The following is a 23,044-nucleotide window of genomic DNA, read 5'->3' as shown; positions in this document are numbered from 1 at the left end:
CCTTTGTTCAACTATGTGAAGGAGTTCCTGTATTTCATTCAGCAGGGGATATGGCAGTCTGTGACTGCTGTTGTTTCATATGAAACATGTTGTAATTGTGGCTTTGAATGTTACACCAACACAAGGTTTTGATACTTTGAACATGCAAGATTTTACCCTGGGAAGTTTTATCTAAAATATTGAAAGTTTTTGTACTTCCAATGGCAAAGTTTCAGCATGTTTCTAGGAAATATTAACTTCCTGTAATGGAAGCTCTGTGATATTAAGTTAACTTTAAATACATTTGCTTTTGTTGACCATTAATAGTAATGTTCATCAGTTAAACAACAAATTACCGCTTGAAGCTTTATTATTTCAAAGTGTGCTACAAATGTTGGTCATCACCACAAATTAAACAGTTGATTTTGTCAGAAATATAAAGAAATCTGTAATATTAGAAAAAGAGATCATTTTGTTCTGTCTTTGCTTTCCAAGTCTGAATCACATCAGTTACAGAACAAGGTATATCACCATTTTGTCTGCAAGAAAATGTCAATTAAATACATGCTTGTTTGTCATGAAATAAATGCATTAAGTTGACGAGGATGAACATCAGTATGGCTCCGAGCATGGACCCGACCTGTGTAATAATGCCACACAACAAAAGTGCCCTCCGTCCATTCAGCCGCAGCACAGAGGCTATACTCACTTTGGAAAATGACATCAGACCACTGACTAGAACAGAGGCTATAACCTGAAATGGATTAATCAATAGTGGATACCAGTACATGTGTAACACCGTAAGCCATATGCTATTGATTTTCAATTAAAAAATATTGTTAGTGAAAACTGTTTCTAAATTTCTATATTATGATGTTTCAAAATTTTACAAACAATCTCAATCCAGTTACAGTCACTGACAATCTGACTTAAGTAATATTCATGGCTATTTAGGATACTGGGTCAGTTACCTTAACCTGGAATATTTAACTTACAATTAATGCTGGTCCACCATTGTCGGTGTACAGTGGGGGTGAGGGGCTGTATGCAGCAATTGTCAGTACAAATGTTGCCATAGCGATTCCTAGGAATGTTGATATACTTATCACAGGAAGTGACATCACAGGGAGAAAGAAAGCTAAGGCACATGCCAGTGGGTTTGCGATCATGCCCAATGTGTTGGATAGGTGGTACGCCTCAGTTCCGTACGGCAGAGTTGCGTAGGATGATACAGATGGTAAAATCCCATTTATAAGGGCATTTATAATGCCAACTAATACCAGCAGGTATACAAAGTTCCTTTTGTGAAGAAATGCTGTCTTTCCCAGTGTTGGTTGCTCAAATTCTAACTGTAGATTGTCGTCATTTCTGAACTCTGAATACCTATAGGACGCTGTACTTGCACTCAACATCTTGGTATTTGTTGAGATGTCCACATTGTTTGAAACATGCTCTTGCTTGCAGTATGGCAGGTAATGGAGTAATGAAAACGACAATCCACATGTTATCATGATTGCAAATAGGAAATAAAAGAAGTGTTCCAGTGGAAAATGAGGAGGTAGATATTCCGGGAACATCTTTGTCTCATTTGTAGTAGTGTTCACAGTCTGATTGACACACACAGTTTTACCCACACCCTGGCCCAGTGCCACCAGACTGGGCAGAAGGCCACTTAAGCCTTCACCTATGTACAGAGCTGAGATGTACTGGGGCTTGAACATAGACATGTACGGCAGAAACACCACTGACGATGTACAGTCTGCCATGGACAGAAGAAATGCCGAAAATATCAGCCCCGTGCTGTGCTTCACACCTCCAATATAAGCTGTCTTCCTCCACAAAAACACGAGCAATAGGCAGGCAGTGGCTCCAGCAGCGACAATGAAGAACACACCATGCTTCTCCTGCACCTTTCTAGGGGCCAGCTTGTTCAGGATTGTGTACACTAAGGGTCCTATGTTGGCTAGCTGGGCAATAATGATGATGTATGAGGGGAGCCCCCAGCCCTCAGGTGCTCCATCCACCAGAAGGGGTAGCTCCACCCAGAGCCCGTTCACCGCCACCCAGGAGCCCATACCAAACAGGACGACCAGCAGATAGACAGGCACCCGCACATCACTCACACACCTCATACCTGGACCTACACATGGAAAGGTATATATTAAAAAAACTATGTATGGTTTTTGTTTTTAGTTTTAAGCATTCAATACCTATATAAACAGGTTACTTGAGAGCAACTTCAATTTCATGCATTGTATATGCTTATTAATAGTATCAGTGTTAACTAATGCATCCTCTTTGCAAGTAATTGTTCATTCAGTCCCGTCTTGACTGAACAAGCTTATGGTCATGTTTTTTACCTACTTAGTATACTTATCACTTCAAGAAAGGAAACCGTTCTGGTACAATTGCTACTATGGGCAATTTCTTGTGTGTCTATTGTATTAGCAAGTTGTTATAATGTAGATTGCATCCACAACAACCTAGGCTGAGGGCATTTGCTTGACAGTTGTTATTTAACTCATGCATATCCATTAAGAGTTAAGCAGATTGATTTCCATTTTTACAATTAGTTTGCTTTCTTTGTATCAGTACAGTACTGACAATATAGTTGGTATTCAAATACTGTATCATTTAGTACAATCATATATTTTGATTAAATTTGATATCTTAGTTAAATCATGACTCAAAAATTGAAGAACATACCTGTTAATAACTCTTCATACTAACAAACTGTTTCTTAAACATGTGCACATTCACTTTGACGTTAGGTTTTCTTTGTTATGGTCTTACATAAAAGTCATTATAGAATGTGACCGGTCAGACCAAAGTTTAATCTATAAATAGATATGGTATTATAGATTTCTTTCTGAGTTGTTTCCCTTTATGTATGGTCACATCTGATACAGATTGCTTCATTTTGTACACAGACAGACAGACAGAAATATTTATTCCGACGTGTACATGGTACATTGTCTATAAACATTTACATATTTCATGAAATATACAAATAACATTCAATATGTATGATGATATGTATATATAAATAAATATAGTAAACATTCACGTGTCAGGTAAATACAAAAAAAAAAAAAAAAAAAAAAAAAAAACAAGACAGAGGTGTATGATATATTTTTTTCACAATGTATGTTATGTTTAAATATCCATACTGGTTGTTGTATGTGGATTTTATCAATGAATAGTTTGTTGTCAAAACAAGTGGAAGAAAGGCAAACACATTGTTTATATATTGGCAATATATATATATATATATATATATATATATATATATATATATATATATATATATATATATATTAGGGCTTCTAAAAACCGGCAATTTGCCGGTCTGGACCGATTTTGACCAAGCCAGACCGATTTTAGTTTCAAAAAGTGTAAAAAAATCGGTCCGAAATTTTCTAATTGTTCTTGTAATTTCGGTCCAAAACGACTTAGTTAGTAAAAGATGTAGAAATTGTAATACACAAACATTCATGGGTCATTCACACATTCAAAACTACATCCAATAGGTCATAAAAGTGTCTTGGTTACCATGAGACCGATGCGACCAGCTGCTTTTTCCGCTACGCTGATCACTCTTATAATAGCCTATCTGTTAATTAGCAGACGGTTGCAATCGGTCCAATCACGTGTTTTGGTATAAGCAGAAGACACAATTAAACAAACTATGTGTTAATTATCTGCTTGCAGCTTTCCTGATTAAGTGTTAAAATCGGTCCATATTTTCACATGGCAATATGCTATGTCGTCGTCGATCATTACTGGTACATGATATCCGTTTGTTGATTACAAAACGGTTAAATTTAAATTGTTATAAAGAACCATTGCTGGTTAAAAACGGCTTTAAAGATAAATGCATGTCATTGTTAAATCGTGAAAGCATTAAACTACCGAATAATATATAAGATATCAACAGCGATACGCTTGATTAACTACATTGTCTGACAGCTGAGTCCGCCGCTTACGTCATATTTATTCGCAGTAATGAAAAAATCGTTGTCGATATCACACTTAAAGTTTGTTGCCCCGATTAAAAATCTAGATATATACTATTATTCAAGATTATCAGTTGAATGTTGACCCACTAAAGAAGCATTAAGCAAATAAATCATGTTTCACTTTTTGTCGTCTGACCGCTTCCCGACAGCCACAGTTAATAACGATCGCAGTCTTTCTTGTTAGAAACGCCGCAGAACTCGATGAGAATCTCATTTGAATTAAACTTGTATCAATGACTAACCGAATCGGCTATGCTAGCTCTAGAGCCCTCTTATGAATTGCCACATCGCAAAAAATATTGACAGTAAAGACGTCGCGAAAATGTATGACATTTCTATAAAATCGGACTATTGAACAGGTTTGCAATGTAGTGTCTTCCAGTTCCTTGTCAATAAAATAATGATTATTCCCACACAAGATATCAACAGCGATACGCTTGATTAACTAAATTGTCTGACAGCTGAGTCCACCGCTTACGTCATATTTATTCGCAGTAATGAAAAAATCGTTGTCGATATCACACTTAAAGTTTGTTGCCCCGATTAAAAATCTAGATATATACTATTATTCAAGATTATCAGTTGAATGTTGACCCACTAAAGAAGCATTAAGCAAATAAATCATGTTTCACTTTTTGTCGTCTGACCGCTTCCCGACAGCCACAGTTAATTACGATCGCAGTCTTTCTTGTTAGAAACGCCGCAGAACTCGATGAGAATCTCATTTGAATTAAACTTGTATCAATGACTAACCGAATCGGCTATGCTAGCTCTAGAGCCCTCTTATGAATTGCCACATCGCAAAAAATATTGACAGAAAAGACGTCGCGAAAATGTATGACATTTCTATAAAATCGGACTATTGAACAGGTTTACAATGTAGTGTCTTCCAGTTCCTTGTCAATAAAATAATGATTATTCCCACTCAAGATATCAACAGCGATACGCTTGATTAACTACACACCACACAAACCACACCTCATGGATATTATAAAACACAAACTTGCAAAATTAATCCTGTTAAGTCTTAATTAAGGAGTACATGAAGACAACAATATATTGACATTTCACATTTTATTACTCAAAAACTTGAACAACAGTACATATTTATTGTCAAGGATTAAGCCAAGAATCATTGCACACATGCAGAAATAGCAGTAATAAAAGATATTAAACTAGAATAAATTAATGCTATTCAAATAACATTACTGAGCAGGCTGATTTTGGTTTGCTTACATAAACATAGTATGATATGCTACCTATATATGCATAACAGAAAATGATACAGCAATTTAAATTGCAACAACAATGAAGCATCAATAGACTGTAAAATATAATAATCTTAATAATAATATTGTATAAAATGACTACACAAGATATATTAAATTTCAGTTTACACAAATGTTTTTACAAACAGTTGAGAAACATGTTATAACAACATGATCTACTCTCATCACTGGCAGAACAGCACATACATGCACATTTTATACTTCATTATTTTCAAAATCCAAAATGCTATAAAGCAAGCATAGTACAATGACAACATCATATTTGCAACCACATTGCCTGGTTATCCATATTCTGCCCATACACTTTTAGTCCAAGTTTGGTGATAACAGACAAAAGTTTCTAGAGATACAACTTGGGATAACATAAAGTTTTGGTTACTTAAAAGGTCGTTACTCTGAATTGTCTTGGGCAACATCGTTGGTTATCAAACTTGGCGAGCATTTTCTACACATTCACATTTTATTCAAGTTTGGTGATGACAAAAGCTTATCGAGTTAGAGTGTACACAAATTCGAGGATACTGCTCGCTCATGGCTGGTAAATCCATAATTTGTCACATCTTATGACGGGTACACAAATAAATATCACAACCTTAACTGATTAATATCCTTATTCATAAAATTCTACTCTTTGAAACACCCAGAAATGCAAACATTGAATGAAGAATACTGTCTAAAGCAAGAGTATGACCAGATGATAGATGTGTTTTAATGTCCAGTCTTTCGAATGTTGGCAACTGAGTAAATTGCTAGTGGTTAGTGCACTTTATAGATTGAATATTTGTATATAATTCTAATACAAAAACAAATGTTTTGAATTGTATTGCTTCCTTCTACTGAAAATGTTTACAATGTTTGAAGTGTTATTGTTTTTAAAAAAATAATGGAAAAGAAAAATATACACAAACTCCCAGTCGTCAGTGCTTAATCTATGAGTCCATGATTGTCCTCTGTGTCCTTAGATGTATGCATTATGTAGCTAAATGTCCACCAACTCCCAGTCTCCATCATCACTGCAGACACTGGCATCACGGGCTGTTCTCCCTTTCCGAGGACTGTCCTCCTGGTCATTAGAAGTATGCATGATGTAGCTAAATGTCCACCAACTCCCAGTCTCCATCATCACTGCAGACACTGGCATCACGGGCTGTTCTCCCTTTCCGAGGACTGTCCTCCTGGTCCTTAGAGGTACGCATGATGTAGCGCGTGAACCGACGTACCAGCTGACCTTCCTTTGTGATAGCCCACACCGTGTCAGTAGGGGTGGCTGAAACCATACAGAACTGAAAATGCGGTGATCTGTATTTCACATGATTAATAAAGCTTAAGAAACTATAGATTATCATGATTCAGGTTCAGATATCTGTTGTGAATGGAAATGAATCCTATTTTCTGATTATATGATATTTAAAAGAAAACATCCTGGCCTTTAAACATGGACCTTTTGAATGAGCATGGATCTTTTGAATGAGCAGACACCAATGTCATTACAATAGGAATTTTCCTTTGACCAACTGCATTTGATAAAAGCATCCTGTTGGTCTATGAACTTAATACATCATAGCACATTAAAAAAAAAAACAGCTTATTTTTGTACCTGATATATAAGAGAAATTTCCTGGTATTTTCTTCCAGAATTCTCCGGTGATGTTGTCCTGAGTGATACCATAGCGACACAGCAGCTCCCCGGCATGGTTCAATGCCCACACAAAGTTGTTGGACATGCTGATCTGCTTCGCTGTCATACCTGTAGTTTTAATAAACTGTTTTTGTAATTGGTCTATATGTCAAAGCAAGATCTATTTTATTAGTGATCTTATAAGCTATCAGCTTTCATCACAAACTGACCTAAACTAAATAAGTATAAACCAAGATTAATCAGCTCGACTATTGGAAGAATAAGGAGAGCTATGCTACTCACCCTAGTGTCGGTGTCACACCTTGGTTAAAGTTTTGCATGTAAGCACCTTTAAGTCATTATCTCAGTAAATACATCATTTATTGCATTGAAACTTTGGATATGAATTCCCAACTATCTAACCTACTAAATTAATGAAGTTAGATAACACTTATTTGAATGTAATGCAAATTAATAGGCCTTTATTATTTGACTTAGAAATTCTGGTTACGGTTTTACATGTAAGCACACATAGGTTCAGCAACTTCAATGGTACTCAACCATCCAACCTACTTAGTTAACCAAGTTAGATAACTCTAGTTTGCATTTAATGCAAATAATTGCCCTTTATTATTCGATTTAGAAATTTTGGTTAAGGTTAATATCTCGGCAACTACTTGATGTATTGCATTTAGACTTAATAAGATGGTACTCAACCATCCAATCTACTTAAATAACCAAGTAAGATAACTCTAGTTTGCATTAAATTCAAATAATGGCCCTTTTTTATTCGACATAGAAGTTCTGGTTAAGGTTTTGCATGTAACCACTTTAAGTCAATACCTCAGCGAATACATCAACTTGAATATTACCCCGGTATACAATTTTTGCCCGTTTATTATGCCACTTAGAAATTCTGGTTAAGGTTTTGCATGTTAGCACACATAGGTTATATCTCAGCAACTACTTCATGTATTGCATTGAGACTTTATTCAGTGGTACTCAACCACCCAACCTACTTGAATAACCAAGTTAGATAACTGTATTTTGCAAATAATGGCCCTTTATTATTGGACTTAGAAATTCTGGTTAAAATTTTGCATGTAACCACATTTATTTTAATATCTCAGCAAATGCATCATGTATTGCATTTAAACTTTATACAAGGGCTCCCAGCCATTCAACCTTATTAATTCATCAAGTTAGATTACTCTTTCTTGCATGTAAATTTTGCACCTATATTATTCCACTTAGAAATTCTGGTAAAGGTTTTGCGTGTAAGCACATATAGGTTAATATCTCACCAACTACTATTTATTGAATTGAGACTTAATACAACGAAACTCAACGATCAAGCGTACCACATTTAAGTCAATATCTCAGAAAATACTAAGTGTATTGCAATGAAACAAGACAGGTGGCAGATTTCACGTTTTGGTGACCAAAAAGTTCCCGGCGAATATTGATTTTTAAAATTTATTGCAGATTTGTGATTTCAACATAATCTTTTACAGCAATTTCTTATCTATCATATTTTAGAACATTTGCAATGATTTATTCATGCATTTTTATAAAAAAAAGAATTTTGTATCACCATACCATTTGTGCTAGTGTTACAATATTGCCGGTAAAAACTTGTTTTTTTTAATATTTTGATCCAAAGAAGTATTTTGTCTTGCACTAAATGGTTCATTTATCTATAAAACAGATTGTACTGACAAAAAATAAAGATTGTTTCGTTTTTCTCAAATAAATTTATTGAAACAAACCCTAATTGGACAACAAGACAGAAAATGCTTTCTGCAAACATAGGTTTTCTTTTTATATCAGATCAGATAAGCTATAAACATAAATGTTTTGTTGTGGTAATATAAATGTCTCTAGTATGGTGCAATTATCATTACCTTTGATATTAAACATATATATTATAAATTGCTAATTGCAGTATGTGCTAGTGTTACCACAAAACAGAATGAGTAACATTAGCAGTATGTCACATTAGCAGTTGGACAGAATGTTTCACAACAAATTAAAATACAGACCTACCACAGACTGTTTGAGCTTGATACAGTATAAAACAAACTATATAAACGATTGATAAACACAGTCAATTGATAATCACAAAAATTCTTAATTCTGTCCAATAAATAACGATATCAAACACAAAAGCGGTATGAATTCAATATAAACTACGTACCTAATGAATGAATACTTACAAACGATAGTTTACAGACGACATTGTTATGTTCGAATAATTGACTCTGGGAAAGTCATCAAATTTCAACGATTTTCTTGCTTTATTAAGCGCTTGTCTTAATGCTAGCGTGACATAATGTTAACGTTACATCGAAGGACAGAATGAGCCAAACTTGGATTAAGTTTTTATCAACGGTATTCACCACTATTTTTATCATTTCAATGTCAACTGTGAACCAGTCCAATATAAAAGTAATCGCTACCCGGATGTTAACCCTCAGTCGGTGTAAATTATTCACGAATAGAAAAGGTGCTATCGTCATGCTAAAATGGGACAGAATCGATTTTGAGTAACATTAACACATTTTTAGACCTAAAAAACTTTATGATCGGGAATGACCAATTTCTTGTTACATGCAATACTGTTTTTATCCGACACGTAGTCTTTGTTTTCAGTGATTTAATAAAGGTGTGTTTAGGCTTAAAACAGTTAGCAGTGGATCATGTCTGCTAATGTTACACAACAATTCGAGGACAGATTACCGTAACGTTATCACCATGCGCAATTACCGAAAATTTAAGTATATTACGAACGAAATGCAATTATTTTAGATATATTATTGTTTTAATTAACATTTCTTGCAAACATTATTCAACAGACAAGAATAAAATACTTACCAGATGTTACTGAAAAGCATCCTCAAAAAAGTGGTATATTGGTACCGGGAAGATTTTCTGTCTTTTTTGTCCTAAATATCGGCATATTTTTACATTTTTTTACCTTATTTAACACAATATTTTCATTATTTTAATACAAATCACTTCTATTAGGTGTTCTTATTGGGTTGGGAAAGGCAATTGCTGTATATATGACGTTGACATGCAATAACAATAAATGAAAGCAAATGGGCCAAATAATTGCCTTTTTTGTGAAATCTGCCAGGTCTAACTATTGAATTTTACACAAATCTTCGAAGGCATCATTCTAATCTAATTTTATATCCATGCATGTTTCGCCAAACCTTTTCAATCCTTACACTGAAAAGCGGAATAGTCAAGCGCGCTGTCTCTGTGACAGTTCTTGTTTGACTTTGCAATGATGAACAAGTAACATAAACTGAAGAACTTTAAAGCAAAAAACATCTGCTATATCCACAAAAAACATATAAGAACCCATTGCAATTCATGGGTGATAACCAGTATTAATCATCAATGAGACCCACACGGGAGTCAATCCTGGGATCCACAGCCCAGAGACGGATGAACTAACCACTCAGCCATCACCACCAACAATTTAATTATTCACTTCTGTTTTAAAATGATTGTAATAAACTAAAATTAATATTCACTAGAATTAATGTAATAAATTTAAAGAAGGTGACATTAACATGATGCTTGCTGCAATTAGTTCTGCAATTTTCTCCATCATATTATACAATCAACATTTTAAATATATACGTCTGACTCAAATTTTTCAAATCCAAATCCTTCCACAAAACCTGTACAACATGTAGAACAAGAACCAGAAATAATACCTGAAACGTGTATCCACTTCCTGCCTATGGGCATCTCGGCTGTGACCTTGTCCCGTACAAACACCTGTCTCCTGTTGTCTAGGGCCCACACCTGAACAAACGAAACAACAAGCTTGGCTAAATGTATTTATTTAGTAACAGTTGATTGTTTTAATTTCGCAATCTTTGACAAATCATTCTTGCATACCAAACTTGTGTTTACGGTCATGTGACCAGTGCTGCAAAACCCCGTCATTCACCCCCTATGTAAGATGAGTCATGCGCAATAAGAGAAGTATATTACTAGTATGTCATTTCAATAAAGTTTAATCTAATATATAAGTATGCAAGATTTTTAGTAAAATTGAAAATAAATAATTGAAAAAACGTGCTTTTTAAAGGAACTATTTGACGTCAATAGTGACTTAAAATTACTGCACTTTATGACATCAGTAAACAAAGTGGTGAAACGTATAAAAGTGCATTTTCTATGTCTATTTTTCCACTAATTGATTATTTTAGATATGCAAGAAAAAAAATCATTCATTTTTTTCCGGTCCAGATCGAAAAATCTGACACTCAGCAAGCCTTGTTACTGGCTTACACGCGTGCCCTTGGGTCGGATTTTTCTATCCCTACCAGAAATACATGATAGATACTTATAAACTTGTTGCGTTGTTAATTTATCAATGTTTTTTGATGATATAAATAAAATAATGGCGTTGCAAATTCTTAACCTTACAAATTTGGCCCAAAACATATAAGTACATTCAATGATTTCATATAACAGCCAGCTTCTACAGATAATTTTTTAAACATGCAAAAGTACATGAACATTTATTTAATTTTTTTTTTTCAATATCTTAAACTCATAGGTGAAACTTACTAACAAAATCTTGTCATGAATTTGACAAATTAATGTTCATTCCCTTAGGTGGTAGCATTAATTACATCCTTTTTTATGTACGTTATTTCAAATTCAGTAGCCTTAATAAGGCAATACGTATGTTCTGGAACATTAGTGTACACATAGTTCAGTTTCAGAGATAACCCACAGCTAACCTTCCAATCCTGTTGGCCGGAGACAATCTGTGTGAAGACCGTTCCCCCGTTGTCCACTGGGAGCCAGGCAGCATTCAGGGAGAGTTCTGATGGTGCTCGCACCCCGATACGGTGGAACACACGCCCATCACTGTCCACTGCCCAGACCGTCTCATTGGCACATGACACATGCACAAGTTGGCTATCATCTACAAATATGATATTATAAACAAGAGCACCGCGGAGTGGGTGCCAACGCTCGTCTGATGAAATTCCAAGTCGAAAAGGGGGGATAACTCAATATTAATTAAAGGCAAAATTATATGACCTGCTATAAACATGCATAGTGTTAATAGGAACACGTGTAGCAAGTTTAATGTGAAAATGTTGAACGGTTTTTGAGTTATGAGGTAAGGTTAAAGTTTTTGGACGACGACGACGACGCAGACGCAGACGCAGACGACGCCGACGACGCCAAGGCTATCACAATAACTCGACTTTTTTTCTTCGAAAAACAGACGAGCTAAAAATCAGCTGACCAGTTTTAATATTTTCAAAATGTAATAGCAATTTCAATCAAGATCGATTAAAATGGAAAATAAAGACACTCAACTGTCATCAAAAATGTCAACTACAATCTACTCAAGTAATGTACAATTTTGTCATGGAGGATTTTATTGCTTGTTTCAGAGTAAGATTACAATATATTTCACAGAGTCAGCAACTAAAGCTATATTTCATGAGTCGCACAGCGAAATTAGCCCTGTGCGCTTAGACATTAAATTAGGAAATGAGAGCAGGGTATAATTTTAAAAACAGTGAAAAAATATCAATTTGTTACATCACTGTAACTGTGACTAAATAGAATATCAATTTTATTTCACTGATGAATCAATGGAAAGCATATATATATAAATTATAGTCTGACAAAATATTCCTGATACTGAACTAATGCTGCATGCATAAATATATTATAATTTGATTACAGTAAGGATATCAGTTTCTGTGAGCGATTCATGCATTCTCGGACAAGTTTGGTGATAGATGCCTCTATACAATGCATTGATAATTAATTAACTGAAGATTAATATCAAGGACAATTGTAAAGTGATAAAAGGATAAGATAATACAAGATGTAAGCAAGGCAAAATACTATAAACATAAGTTCACAGAGCTTTTTTAGTTGCATTTTTTTAACATAACGTATAGAAGAAACAGACGCATATCAGCTTGAAAGAGGAATACTAAAAACTATCATCATTTATAATAGAGAAAACAAGACTGTACATTTCATTCATATTAAACAAAACAGGATTTTTTATATGATTGTAAGATATTGAGTAAGAATAATAATCTACTATAAAGTCATCAAAGTAAAATCAACATATGCAAATTTAAAATCAAGTTAAACAAAACGTAATCTCATACTTGACATAACATAATAAATGGTCAAAGGTGATAAAATAATAAATTGCAAGGAACTGCTCTATTGCACTCAGTGGGATCTCTAAACTCATCAGGATCACCTCCTATTGAGGAACTTTATCAACCTGCAAGTCACTACAATTAACTTGATCCGTATTTATCACGGAACAGCATTTAAAATACAAACATATGAATATGAAAAAACCCTAGCACTTCTGGAGATATGACTATGTCATATGTTAGGAAATAAAACCCCCAACATGAAATGACATGATCAAATTATATTGAAATTTAGATGTTTCAGGAGACAGCTGTCAGGGCAGTCCAAACTCGCTAGAACCCAGTAAAATCTCAAATACAACTTTTGAAAGAAGAAAACAAGGCTATAATATGCTGGAAATGATATTAACTGAATGGAAAGTAATCAAATTTATCTGACACAACCTTGACATTCTTTACCATTCCATAACAGCATTTGATTTTAGAACTTAATAGCAAATTTTACACATTTCTATAATAATTTGGTAGTGAGTCCTAAAACACTGGAGCAGCATAATTTTTTTTTATATAAATGTGTAGAATTTATGTATACCTAAGTGAGATAGATGAGTTTCTTTGAACAACCACATCTCATAGAACAGGTGGATCAGCCTTTAAGTTATTTATACTTTGAAATGTTTCGAGAGCCATATTTCTCATTGTTTTAGATGTAATGTTGGTATCTAATACTCTGTCCAGATGATCTCATACACTACTTTGTAATTCTATCCTACAAATATGAACACCCTTTCCTGCAATATTTCCATTTTTGGCTACATTTACTTTTGAAGAAAAAAGCCAAGTCAGTAGGCAAAAATTGAAATGTGGCAGAACAAAAGTAAGGTATTATCAATCTGTTCACCTGACTTACATTGTGGCCTATTCTGTTGAGATCTTTATTTATCTTGCTACCTTTTTGCAAAGGTTCTGTATATCAGTTCATGTCTCAGAATTTAGTTTGTAGTCAATATGAGTGGCAAGTAGTTTACCATTCTATCACATGTAATATTGTTGTTGGTTGTGTTTGTTCAGTGAACGTGCAGGAGTATTAATGTTATTTCTCCAGATACTAGTATATGTAATCATGGCCAAGTGAGCCCTTTATCTTTTTATTTCTATTCACTCAACCAAATATACTTCACACTACACAGTACATTTGCTATCAACTATATTATATTTCTACCCTGTACTTTGTTTGTGGAAATACAGGTTATGTACATTAAAAACTCAATTAAAACATACTAAGAATTTGTAGATCAATTTAGAAAAAATTCAGCTGTGGAATTGTGTTGAGTAATACCAGCATATTACAACAAGGATTTCACACCAAGTTATTATAATTCTAAATTATAATACCAACTTTTCAAATGACTAAAGAATTTTGTACTTTTATAACACCATAATGCATGTTTCTAGCCTACCAAGCTGAGCAAGATCCAGCTTTGCCCAGCCCGAGCCTCTGGGTTCTGTTGTGGATACTCCTGTCCGTATGTACACCTGCCCCTCGCTGTTCAGTGCCCAGATGGCCTGGGTGCAAGCAGACAAGCACACTAGAGTCACAGGGTTTAGAGGGTCCCGGTCTGACCTTGGGGCCTCGATACACGTGCAGTTCTGGCCGTCTGAGGTGAAGGCAAATATGTCCCCATTTGGCTGCATTGCCCAAACATGACCTTGAATGATAAGATTATGAATTGTTAAATCATTCAGAGCCATAGAAATACTGTTCACAGAAAACAGTTTATACAGTTACATTAAATGTCTAACAGATAAGAAAACAACAACACCAAAACCTACTATTATTCAGCATCACATTGCTTGCCTCTACCAGCTTCCATGAAGACATGGCCAAACTGTCTGGATGTGCCTCTCTCCACTGCTGACCTAAAATATAACCACAACAGACAAATGATGAAGGAACAATGTTTTATTTATCCTTTTACCAGTTTCAGTATAACTCAGAATCCTCTCTCATCTTTCTAACTGGGAATGTAGTTTTTCTTATTTGGTTACCGGGTACTTTGACCTAATTTAGTCGGTCAAAAATAAACAAAGTTTAGATGGCATTATGTGCAATTCAGTATGATATTTCACAAAACTTATAAACAAAAGGTTGACTTTACCTTCGACACTGCCCCTGCAGACGTGTAGAACGTTTTTATACTCGGGGCACACCCAGACCCCACCCTGGCCAGACAGCAGGCCGCCTGTCTGTGATGTGATCAGGGTGGTCAGCTGCTGGGGGTCAAACTTGCGGGAGAATGACTTCAGCATGTCCAGGGCTGTCGAGTCCTGCATCAGGTACTCGCTGTTTAAAGGAACCTAGAATGTATGTAAAAAAACTTGTAGAATTTGGTCCAAGTTTCAAGTTCCAAACTTTTGTATGAAGTTTATTGACCAATATTCAATTAAATTGTACTAAAGGGAGATACATGTCATTTGAAACATGTGTAATTCTATGATAAAGATATTTTTATAAAAAAGATATTTTAGGTTAAGCACAGTATGCAAGTTAAGTATAAAAATACTACCTGTTGTCATAACAATAATTTTCTAGGTACTCAGTAATGACTTTTTGAAAGTCGATTTTGCAAAAAAATAAGTGTATGTTTTACAAAAGAAATGTCAATGTACAATGCAGTGTATATGATAATAATGTTCTTCCTATCCTACCTGCCACCATTGATTGTCTCCCTTGGGCTTGTCCCTGGTGACCCCAGAGACGAACCAGACCTGACCCAACACATCAAGGGCCAAGCCAATGTCCCCTTCTCCAAGGGCGATCTCACAGAACAGCCGGTTCTCCTTACCACTAAGTTAATACAGTGCATAGTTGATGAGAATTTTCAAGACATATACTATTCACTTTTATTTAATATGCTCAACACAAAAATGAATGTATTCATATTTGAGCTTTCTGTAACAAAAAACTAGTCAACATCAAAAAAGCCTTATTATTTCATGCTTGATACAAAATTTAGATACTACATAACTTACAATCAAGTTCAAATTGAAAATGACTGTACATACATTCTTGTGGGTAATCATATTTTTTGTATACGAGTAGGGAGCTGATTTGTAAAATCTCAGAAACAAAAGTTAAGTTTTTATGTTCAAGAAATGCCATAAAAGGTGAAGGAAAGCCAAAACAAGACTCAGCATATTTGCCAAAGTTTCATACAAGTTCTTGTAAAGAAAGTTATGCATGTACATGTGGGTCATGCTAATTGACATAACTGATAACTTACTATCTAGCAAGTCGATCAAAGCAACTGCAAAGCAAAGCACATAAACTTAACATGTACTGCAATGAGGAGGATGCTCCTTTTGAGTCACAGAAATATTAACTTTAATCATACATGATATTTCCCTCTACCTGTCTCCAGTCTTCCAGTCATTTCCCTGGGGTCGGTCCTGGGTGATACCACTGCGGTAGAGCCAGAGACACTTTTCCGTGAGAGCCCAGACGACGCCCTCTCGACACACAATCTGCTTTAGGCGGTGGGGAGTGTCAACTATCTCACCCTTGTAACACGGCCGCTCCTTTGATAAACCTATCTGTACCATTACCTGGTGGTTTGTCTTGATGTACCTAAACACAAAACACTTTTGTAAGTAAAAGTTGATTGAGAGCAGACGATTAAATGTTCAGTCATAGATGGGATATTACACATACAGCATTATGTCCAAAATGATATTTATTCAAATTGTATTACAAATACATGCATCATGTCAAATGTATGTTGAAGCTCTTTCATTACAGTTTATACAAACAAAAAATAATTCTGAGCTGAGTAATTTGAAATGTAAATATACAATAAACTATCTAAGTTCAAAGGCAAACCTCACCAAGCACATGTGTCGTCCACAGAGATATAGGAAACATCTCTGACAGCCTCCACCCACTTCATACCTTCTGGTCTTTTGGCTGTAATTTTTGTCCCCGCACTAACAGTCCCTTTGTACAGGCCCCACACAATGTTTCCATCTGGAGATACTGAGATCTGGCTAGCATTTCCTGTAGGCTTCTTCCATGCGATGCCTGGACCAGTCAGAGAGCTGTAGAAAATGTTTGTGCTTCTGTCTGTAATCCACACATGAGTTGCTGACACTGACAGGCTATAGATGTTACCGTTTGCAGTTATTTCTGTCCAGTTGTTCACAGCTCTAAGAAATCTTGGTGAAAATTGAATTCTGTTTGAGCTCTCTGCGTTATGTTGAAGCCTGTGGGACTGACCTTCAGCCTGCTCGGACAAAGATGAATTCACGAAGGAGAGAGAAGTTGGTCTATATTTGGAGTAGAAGTCATCTGGGGTGGAGTCACTGGTCTCAGGTTTGCCATATATAGAGTAAATAGAGGGAGACTTAGGGCTGACTCGTGAGGTAAGGGATGACTTATCTGTCTCTACAGAATCCAAAGCATTAGTTTCAGAATTAACTGGTTCCTCAGAGACCTTTTCCAACTCAGCAATAGCTTTCTCCAGCTTACTTGGCTCATAACCGTCAATTCTGTCCTCAACAAGTGTTGCTTGACCCATGCCAATACTTTTCACCTCTTTTCTTCTCCCAGTGGAAAGCAAAATTGAATCAGCTTGTGTCTGGCCAGAGAATGACAAGGAGTTCTCAATGTCAGTGGCTTGACTGCTTCCTGGCTCACTCAAGTAACTGTTGAGGCGAGAAATTTCTAAATCAAGGCTAAATTTTTGTCTTCGCTGAAAAGACAAAACATCCGGAGTCCTTGTATGACTTTCTATGCTATCAATGTCAGTGCTCAGTGGTTTTTCTGCTGTCTTTGGAATAAGATCAGGAACATTTTCTGGCTTTTCAGACTTATCTTGCTCATTTTCGCTTACACATGTATCACTTTTCATCCTGTTTTCCAAAGCATGACAAGAAACAGACGCTGTTGTTACAGAATCAGGTTCAACAGTTTTATCATCTTTTGGCACAATATTTTGATTATCTTCACTTATATCACAGACAGTTGTATCACTATTTTTATCTGACACGTTTTTGTTTGTGCTGGACAATTTGCTTGTTTGAGTATCCTCTGACTGTTCAGTGCTAATTTTACTTTCACTATCTGATGTTACCTTCTTTTCAAGAACAGTTTGAGACACAACTGGTTCAACTGGTTCTTCTGTAGGTCCCTGTGTTACATGTGTATCTGTAGCAATATTGACAGGCGCCTGTGGTAATTCTGTGGAGTGTGCTGGCTTCACTTCTGGCCCTTGTGGCATGTTCGATGAGTTGTTGTCGACATCTTCCGCACTGTTTACACTTGTGGTGCTGTGGATAGACACTGAGTCTCCCTCTGTAGCCTGCCTCTCCTTGGAAACTGCCAAAAAAAGGAAAGAAGATGACATATAATTTTATGAGAATCAAATGGACCATATAATTGTTCGTCTATGAGTACGATAATTTCAAAATAAATTGTGAAAGATTTGCCTTTCAGAAACAAAAATATTTTTTTCAAATAATGGTAAATTTAAACTGAGTTTTACACACTAGCATACAATTGTCATTTACCTCTTTTTTTCTTCTTGTGTTTAATCTTAAGTTTTCTATTGAACACAATATCTCCATCATCTTCCTCTCCATGGACCATAACCCTGTCAAGTATCCTGGTCTCCTTATCTCCTTCTACAAATCTCTTTTCTAGATGACGAGACATTTGAATTGGACTCCCACCTTCACGTTGACCCATCACAGATGTCTCATCAGGTACTGACTCAGATGGTTGATTGGAATGAGTTTTTGTGTCACTACTGCTTGCCTGGCCTATTGCTGTCTCTGCAGTTGGTGTCTGTACAGGACTCGGTAGTCCCTCAATATTGACTTCTATCTTAAGGAAGTCCGGAGAGTTCAGTTTCACCACAGGGGGAAGTAGTTCTGGGGAAGACATATCCCTCATTGCACTGGTATCACTCTGACTTGGATTTGATGTCACTTGTGTCAATACTGGCTTCTGTAGATCACTTGTTGCATTACTGAGCAATTTTTCTTGATTTTTGTCTTTTATCACAGATGGTTTGCCTATATGCTTCACTTTGTCTAGAATATGTCCTTGAAAGTTTTTCAAAGGTGAGTGGTTTGATTTTTCAGTTTTGGCTGTTTGATTATTATCATTTTCTACATGTTTCGATATATCTGTCCTATTACCTTGTAGTAGTTTCATCACTGAAAATATATATCCAAAAACTACTATTAGATAGTGTGTACTATAAAAGGTCAACTGAGGATATAGAAAACAATTTTGCAAAACCCAAAGAAAACAGTCACTGCTGCATTGCATTGCTGGATGGCACTAAGCTACAACTAAAGCACACACAGATATTTATTAAATTTCTATCTAATTACAATATGTTCATTTTTTTTATTTCTGAATTAAAAACAGGCATTTACAGATGCAGCATTTGAAAAGCTCACGGTGAGATCTGTGTACTTCCATTGGGGACTCAGCAATCCTAACAACATTCCTGCTGGTGCCATGCCTGAGAACAAATATCTCGCCCTCGGTGACAACCACACCCCTGATAAGCCCCATATTGGTCTGGGAGGCGACGACCTCCAGGCTGTCAGAGTTGAGCACATACAGGGTTGTTTCATTCCAGGTGACCAGATCTCTGTCCCTGAACAGCAGCAGAGGACCAAACTGTGACACCGTAGGGGGCCGTACAATGTTGGTGACTTTGAAGTCTAGGAGAGGGATCTGTGGGTGGGGAGCGGCTAGGAGCTCTTTGAAGATGTAAGTGTTCACAACAGTGCCTGAGATGGAGGCCTTCCACACACGGAGGCCAGGCCGTGTGGCGTACAGCTTAGCATCCTCCACCTTACACATTGCCGGGATGAAACATCCACCATAATCCCCTTGTCTAGAGTAAACATTAGAATTGAATACTTAGACATTAAATTAAGATTATGTTTATAACTTTAGTCCTATGATTAACCTTTAAGGCATATTTCAATATATCTTTGATTCAAGTTTGTTACATGATAAAGAATAATAGACAATGGAATTAAATATTATTGAATGAAACTGCAAAAGCGTAATAGTTTTTAAATTCAAAACAACAAATTGCACAATAAAATAAATAAAGCTCACATTTTCCTGTCCTTTGACCCTATCTGTGTAATACTGTCCTTGCTGTCCATCCGGCAGACAATGCAGCGATGTCGGGTGGATATCAGAAGTGACCGATGACCATGGTGTAGCTGGACAATCTCTGTATCTGCCTCGATCAGCAACACACGGCTCACACACTTGCCCTTGAACACAACAACAATTACTAGATGTTTCACAATTCTGTGCAAAAATGTACAGTACATTTCGAGAGGTGAAAGCCAAAGGCTCTATCTCCATCTATATTCTATATCACTTTGAACCTTTCAACTTTCATCTTATTCAGAAAGCTGCCTTCTTATAAATTCAGGTTTTTCATATTTATGAGTTCTGCCCCTATATTTTTTTAATAAGACATACAATTATTGAACAAGTGGAAACCAACTGACTTGCATTGCTAGTTATGTGATATTTAAGACATGTTAGTTTTGTTATCATGTAACAAAATTAAATTAAATTAAAATTCCTATTAAAAAGTCTGCAATGCAGAGCAAAAACTAATAATTCTAACTTCATGATTAGATTTACATTACTGCTTATGGAATGGCTTAAATGTTATATTAAAAATACAATTAAATGATTTGCATATATCATACCTCATAGAAGTCAACATCGGTGATTCCCACACAGCCCTTGGTATCTCCAGTGAACAGCCTCATACCATTCATGCTCCAGGCCAGACACTTGATTGGTGATGTGTGGATGTCGCTCACTATGAACCGCTCCAACTAGCACCGTTAATGACATTCAAAACAGCATAATTACATTTTTTTTTATTTACATCATAGTACATGTAAACTATGTTAAGTACAGATCAAAAACAGAGATGCTATATAAAGTCAAAGACCTGGTGCTTTCACACAGAAATAGTGATAAATTAAATATTGCCAGTACTTAAAATGCATAAATGTGTATAAATAAACAAGAAATAAAATATTAGTCTCTTTACACTCTATACATATAGCAAGGAATACAACAGTAATTCAAATTAAGATAATCTATTTAGACATTAATTCAGAGACTTGTTGCACCTTTTTGCTGTGTCCAATGAGCATGCTGGGTAGCTGGAAGATGTAGACAGTTCCAGAGCTGTACCCCACAGCAACTAGGTCATCTAAGCCGTGATGCAATGCCACGCTGGACACACTGGCATTGCTGTCCTGAAGGGGTTATTTTAAAATATCTTTTAAATGTTACAAGGTCGATGTCAATCATAAATAAAGAAAAGGGAAATGTTGGAATCCCTAAATGTTAGAGTTACTGCTATTTATAGGCCAATGGAAGCACAGGCAAACAATATGTCTGCTCGTAAAAAAAGTACATATCAATGGAAATTTATCAGAGTTATCCTACCTCCGCTTTGAGCCTCTGCATTTCATGTTTATGCCTGTCAAACAGGAACACTGTTCTCACATTGGTACCGAAAACCATGAAACTTGCATTGACATCAATTGCTGTCAGCTCCAGGTCCTCATACTGCATCTGCAGTCCTCGTTGTACCTTCAAAGGGATCAAGATAAATAAATATTTACACATTACCGATCTGGGTAATTGACATACTGTAATACAAAAGCTTTGCTAATCAAAAAATATAACAATAAAGTGTATTCAAAACAGGAATAAAATGTAAAACACACAATAATAACATGACAAAATTTAATAATAGCAACCTTTTTCTTAATCCTTATATCAAAGTTTGTTCAGCGGTCCAATTGTTGTAGACATTAGGGCAAAGGGCAAATATTACATAACCTAAGACAAAATGACACAATTTAATTATGGCAATCTTTTTCTTAATCCTTATTTCAAAGTTTGTTCAGCGGTCCAATTGTTGTAGACATCAGGGCAAAGATTACATGACCTAAGACTTTACGCACCTTGAGTGGGATGTGTTCTAGAATGCTAGTCAGTGGCTCATGTTCTTTAAGTTCTGTTCTTTTGCTGTTTGATTCTGGGATAGGGCTCGGGTTTCTGTCACGATTTGTTGCCATCTTTCCACTTGATCCTCCTTGTACCAGTTACGGCTAAATACCAATGAGGAAAAAATTATTTTTGTTCTAACTTTTTTCATAAACAAATTCCAATATAGTTGCTTAATTAAGCAGTTTGCTCAGCATTAAAAAACTTCATCAAAAATGAAATGTTAAATCAACGAAAGCTAGGTTGACCTGCCTATCCCTTTCCTTGTTGGTTAACTATATATACTAATTTCAACAGGCTTTTTTATATAAAAGATAAAACAAACTGATTAAAATTATATATCATGGTCCATAATGTGGATGTTGGTACAACTTCTTCTGCTACCCAGTATAATTATTCTTAAAGTTGAGATTTAAATTGTATCAATTATGTTAGCGCATTAAAACGCAAACTACTGTAGTTACTGCTATTTGACCTGATCAACACTTCGCTTGCTACTTCATTTCAGTTGACGGAAATCATGACAAAAAGTTTAAATGGAAACGCAACGAAGATTTACCATTTCATCTATATTTCAATCATTTTCTGTTGTCTACCATATTATTCATCAATAAAAGGATCAAACCCGGAATTGTTTTGGTTTTGATTTGATCTGTCAGCTGACATGAGGGAAATAATCACTTTGTAAAAATCGCACAGCTCTTTACATTCGGAGCTCCTCGGCCATGTATATGGACGGTTTACATACTTAAAAAGTGGTACGTTTAAGTCCGCTGCAAATAGATCGCGTAGTAATCTTATTTAGTAGTTAAAATTTATGACTTAACTCTTGGGAATCGTAATTATGTTTGCAATAATACACTTCACTGGCAATCAATTTAAAC

General features: G+C 35.6%; 2 protein-coding genes across 3 annotated transcripts; both read right to left on the bottom strand.

Annotated features, from left to right (window-relative positions):
- Window positions 1-331: 331 nt before the first annotated feature.
- LOC128209406 (solute carrier family 52, riboflavin transporter, member 3-B-like) lies at window positions 332-2,893 on the bottom strand. Its single transcript, XM_052913429.1, has 3 exons — window positions 2,686-2,893; window positions 975-2,119; window positions 332-733 (listed from the first exon to the last, which is right to left on the bottom strand). Exons 2-3 carry the CDS (start codon window positions 2,109-2,111, stop codon window positions 536-538), a joined length of 1,335 nt encoding a protein of 444 aa, XP_052769389.1. The 5' UTR covers window positions 2,112-2,119; window positions 2,686-2,893; the 3' UTR covers window positions 332-535.
- Window positions 2,894-5,057: 2,164 nt separating this feature from the next.
- On the bottom strand, window positions 5,058-22,860 carry LOC128208034 (tectonin beta-propeller repeat-containing protein 2-like). 2 transcript variants are annotated; one of them, XM_052911319.1, is made up of 19 exons: window positions 22,720-22,860; window positions 22,118-22,264; window positions 21,594-21,740; window positions 21,272-21,400; window positions 20,837-20,968; window positions 20,223-20,386; window positions 19,547-19,992; window positions 18,647-19,297; window positions 16,967-18,455; window positions 16,494-16,709; window positions 16,366-16,389; window positions 15,791-15,929; window positions 15,241-15,439; window positions 14,915-15,001; window positions 14,542-14,790; window positions 11,678-11,865; window positions 10,637-10,727; window positions 6,885-7,034; window positions 5,058-6,554 (listed from the first exon to the last, which is right to left on the bottom strand). In XM_052911319.1, the coding sequence occupies exons 2-19, from the start codon at window positions 22,229-22,231 to the stop codon at window positions 6,379-6,381; spliced, it is 4,791 nt and encodes a 1,596-aa protein (XP_052767279.1). In that variant the 5' UTR covers window positions 22,232-22,264; window positions 22,720-22,860; the 3' UTR covers window positions 5,058-6,378. The 2 variants fall into 2 exon arrangements, with proteins under 2 accessions (XP_052767279.1, XP_052767280.1); XM_052911320.1 differs by lacking the exon at window positions 16,366-16,389.
- Window positions 22,861-23,044: the final 184 nt, after the last annotated feature.

This window comes from Mya arenaria, chromosome 11 (assembly GCF_026914265.1).
Source record: "Mya arenaria isolate MELC-2E11 chromosome 11, ASM2691426v1".
Lineage (NCBI taxonomy): Eukaryota > Metazoa > Mollusca > Bivalvia > Myida > Myidae > Mya > Mya arenaria.
The sequence above is the reverse complement of the archived record's forward strand: the minus strand, read 5'-3'. Positions and strand labels throughout refer to the sequence as shown.

Excerpts from the sequence above, each read along its gene's own strand:
- LOC128209406 (XM_052913429.1), bottom strand. The coding sequence starts at position 2,111 with ATGAGGTGTGTGAGTGATGTGCGGGTGCCTGTCTATCTGCTGGTCGTC. Across the intron at positions 734-974 it reads ATGGTGGACCAGCATTAATT|GTTATAGCCTCTGTTCTAGT; the intron begins GTAAGTTAAATA and ends AATCCATTTCAG.
- LOC128208034 (XM_052911319.1), bottom strand. The coding sequence starts at position 22,231 with ATGGCAACAAATCGTGACAGAAACCCGAGCCCTATCCCAGAATCAAAC. Across the intron at positions 15,440-15,790 it reads GAGACAATCAATGGTGGCAG|GTTCCTTTAAACAGCGAGTA; the intron begins GTAGGATAGGAA and ends CATACATTCTAG. Across the intron at positions 15,002-15,240 it reads CTGCAGGGGCAGTGTCGAAG|GTCAGCAGTGGAGAGAGGCA; the intron begins GTAAAGTCAACC and ends GTTATATTTTAG.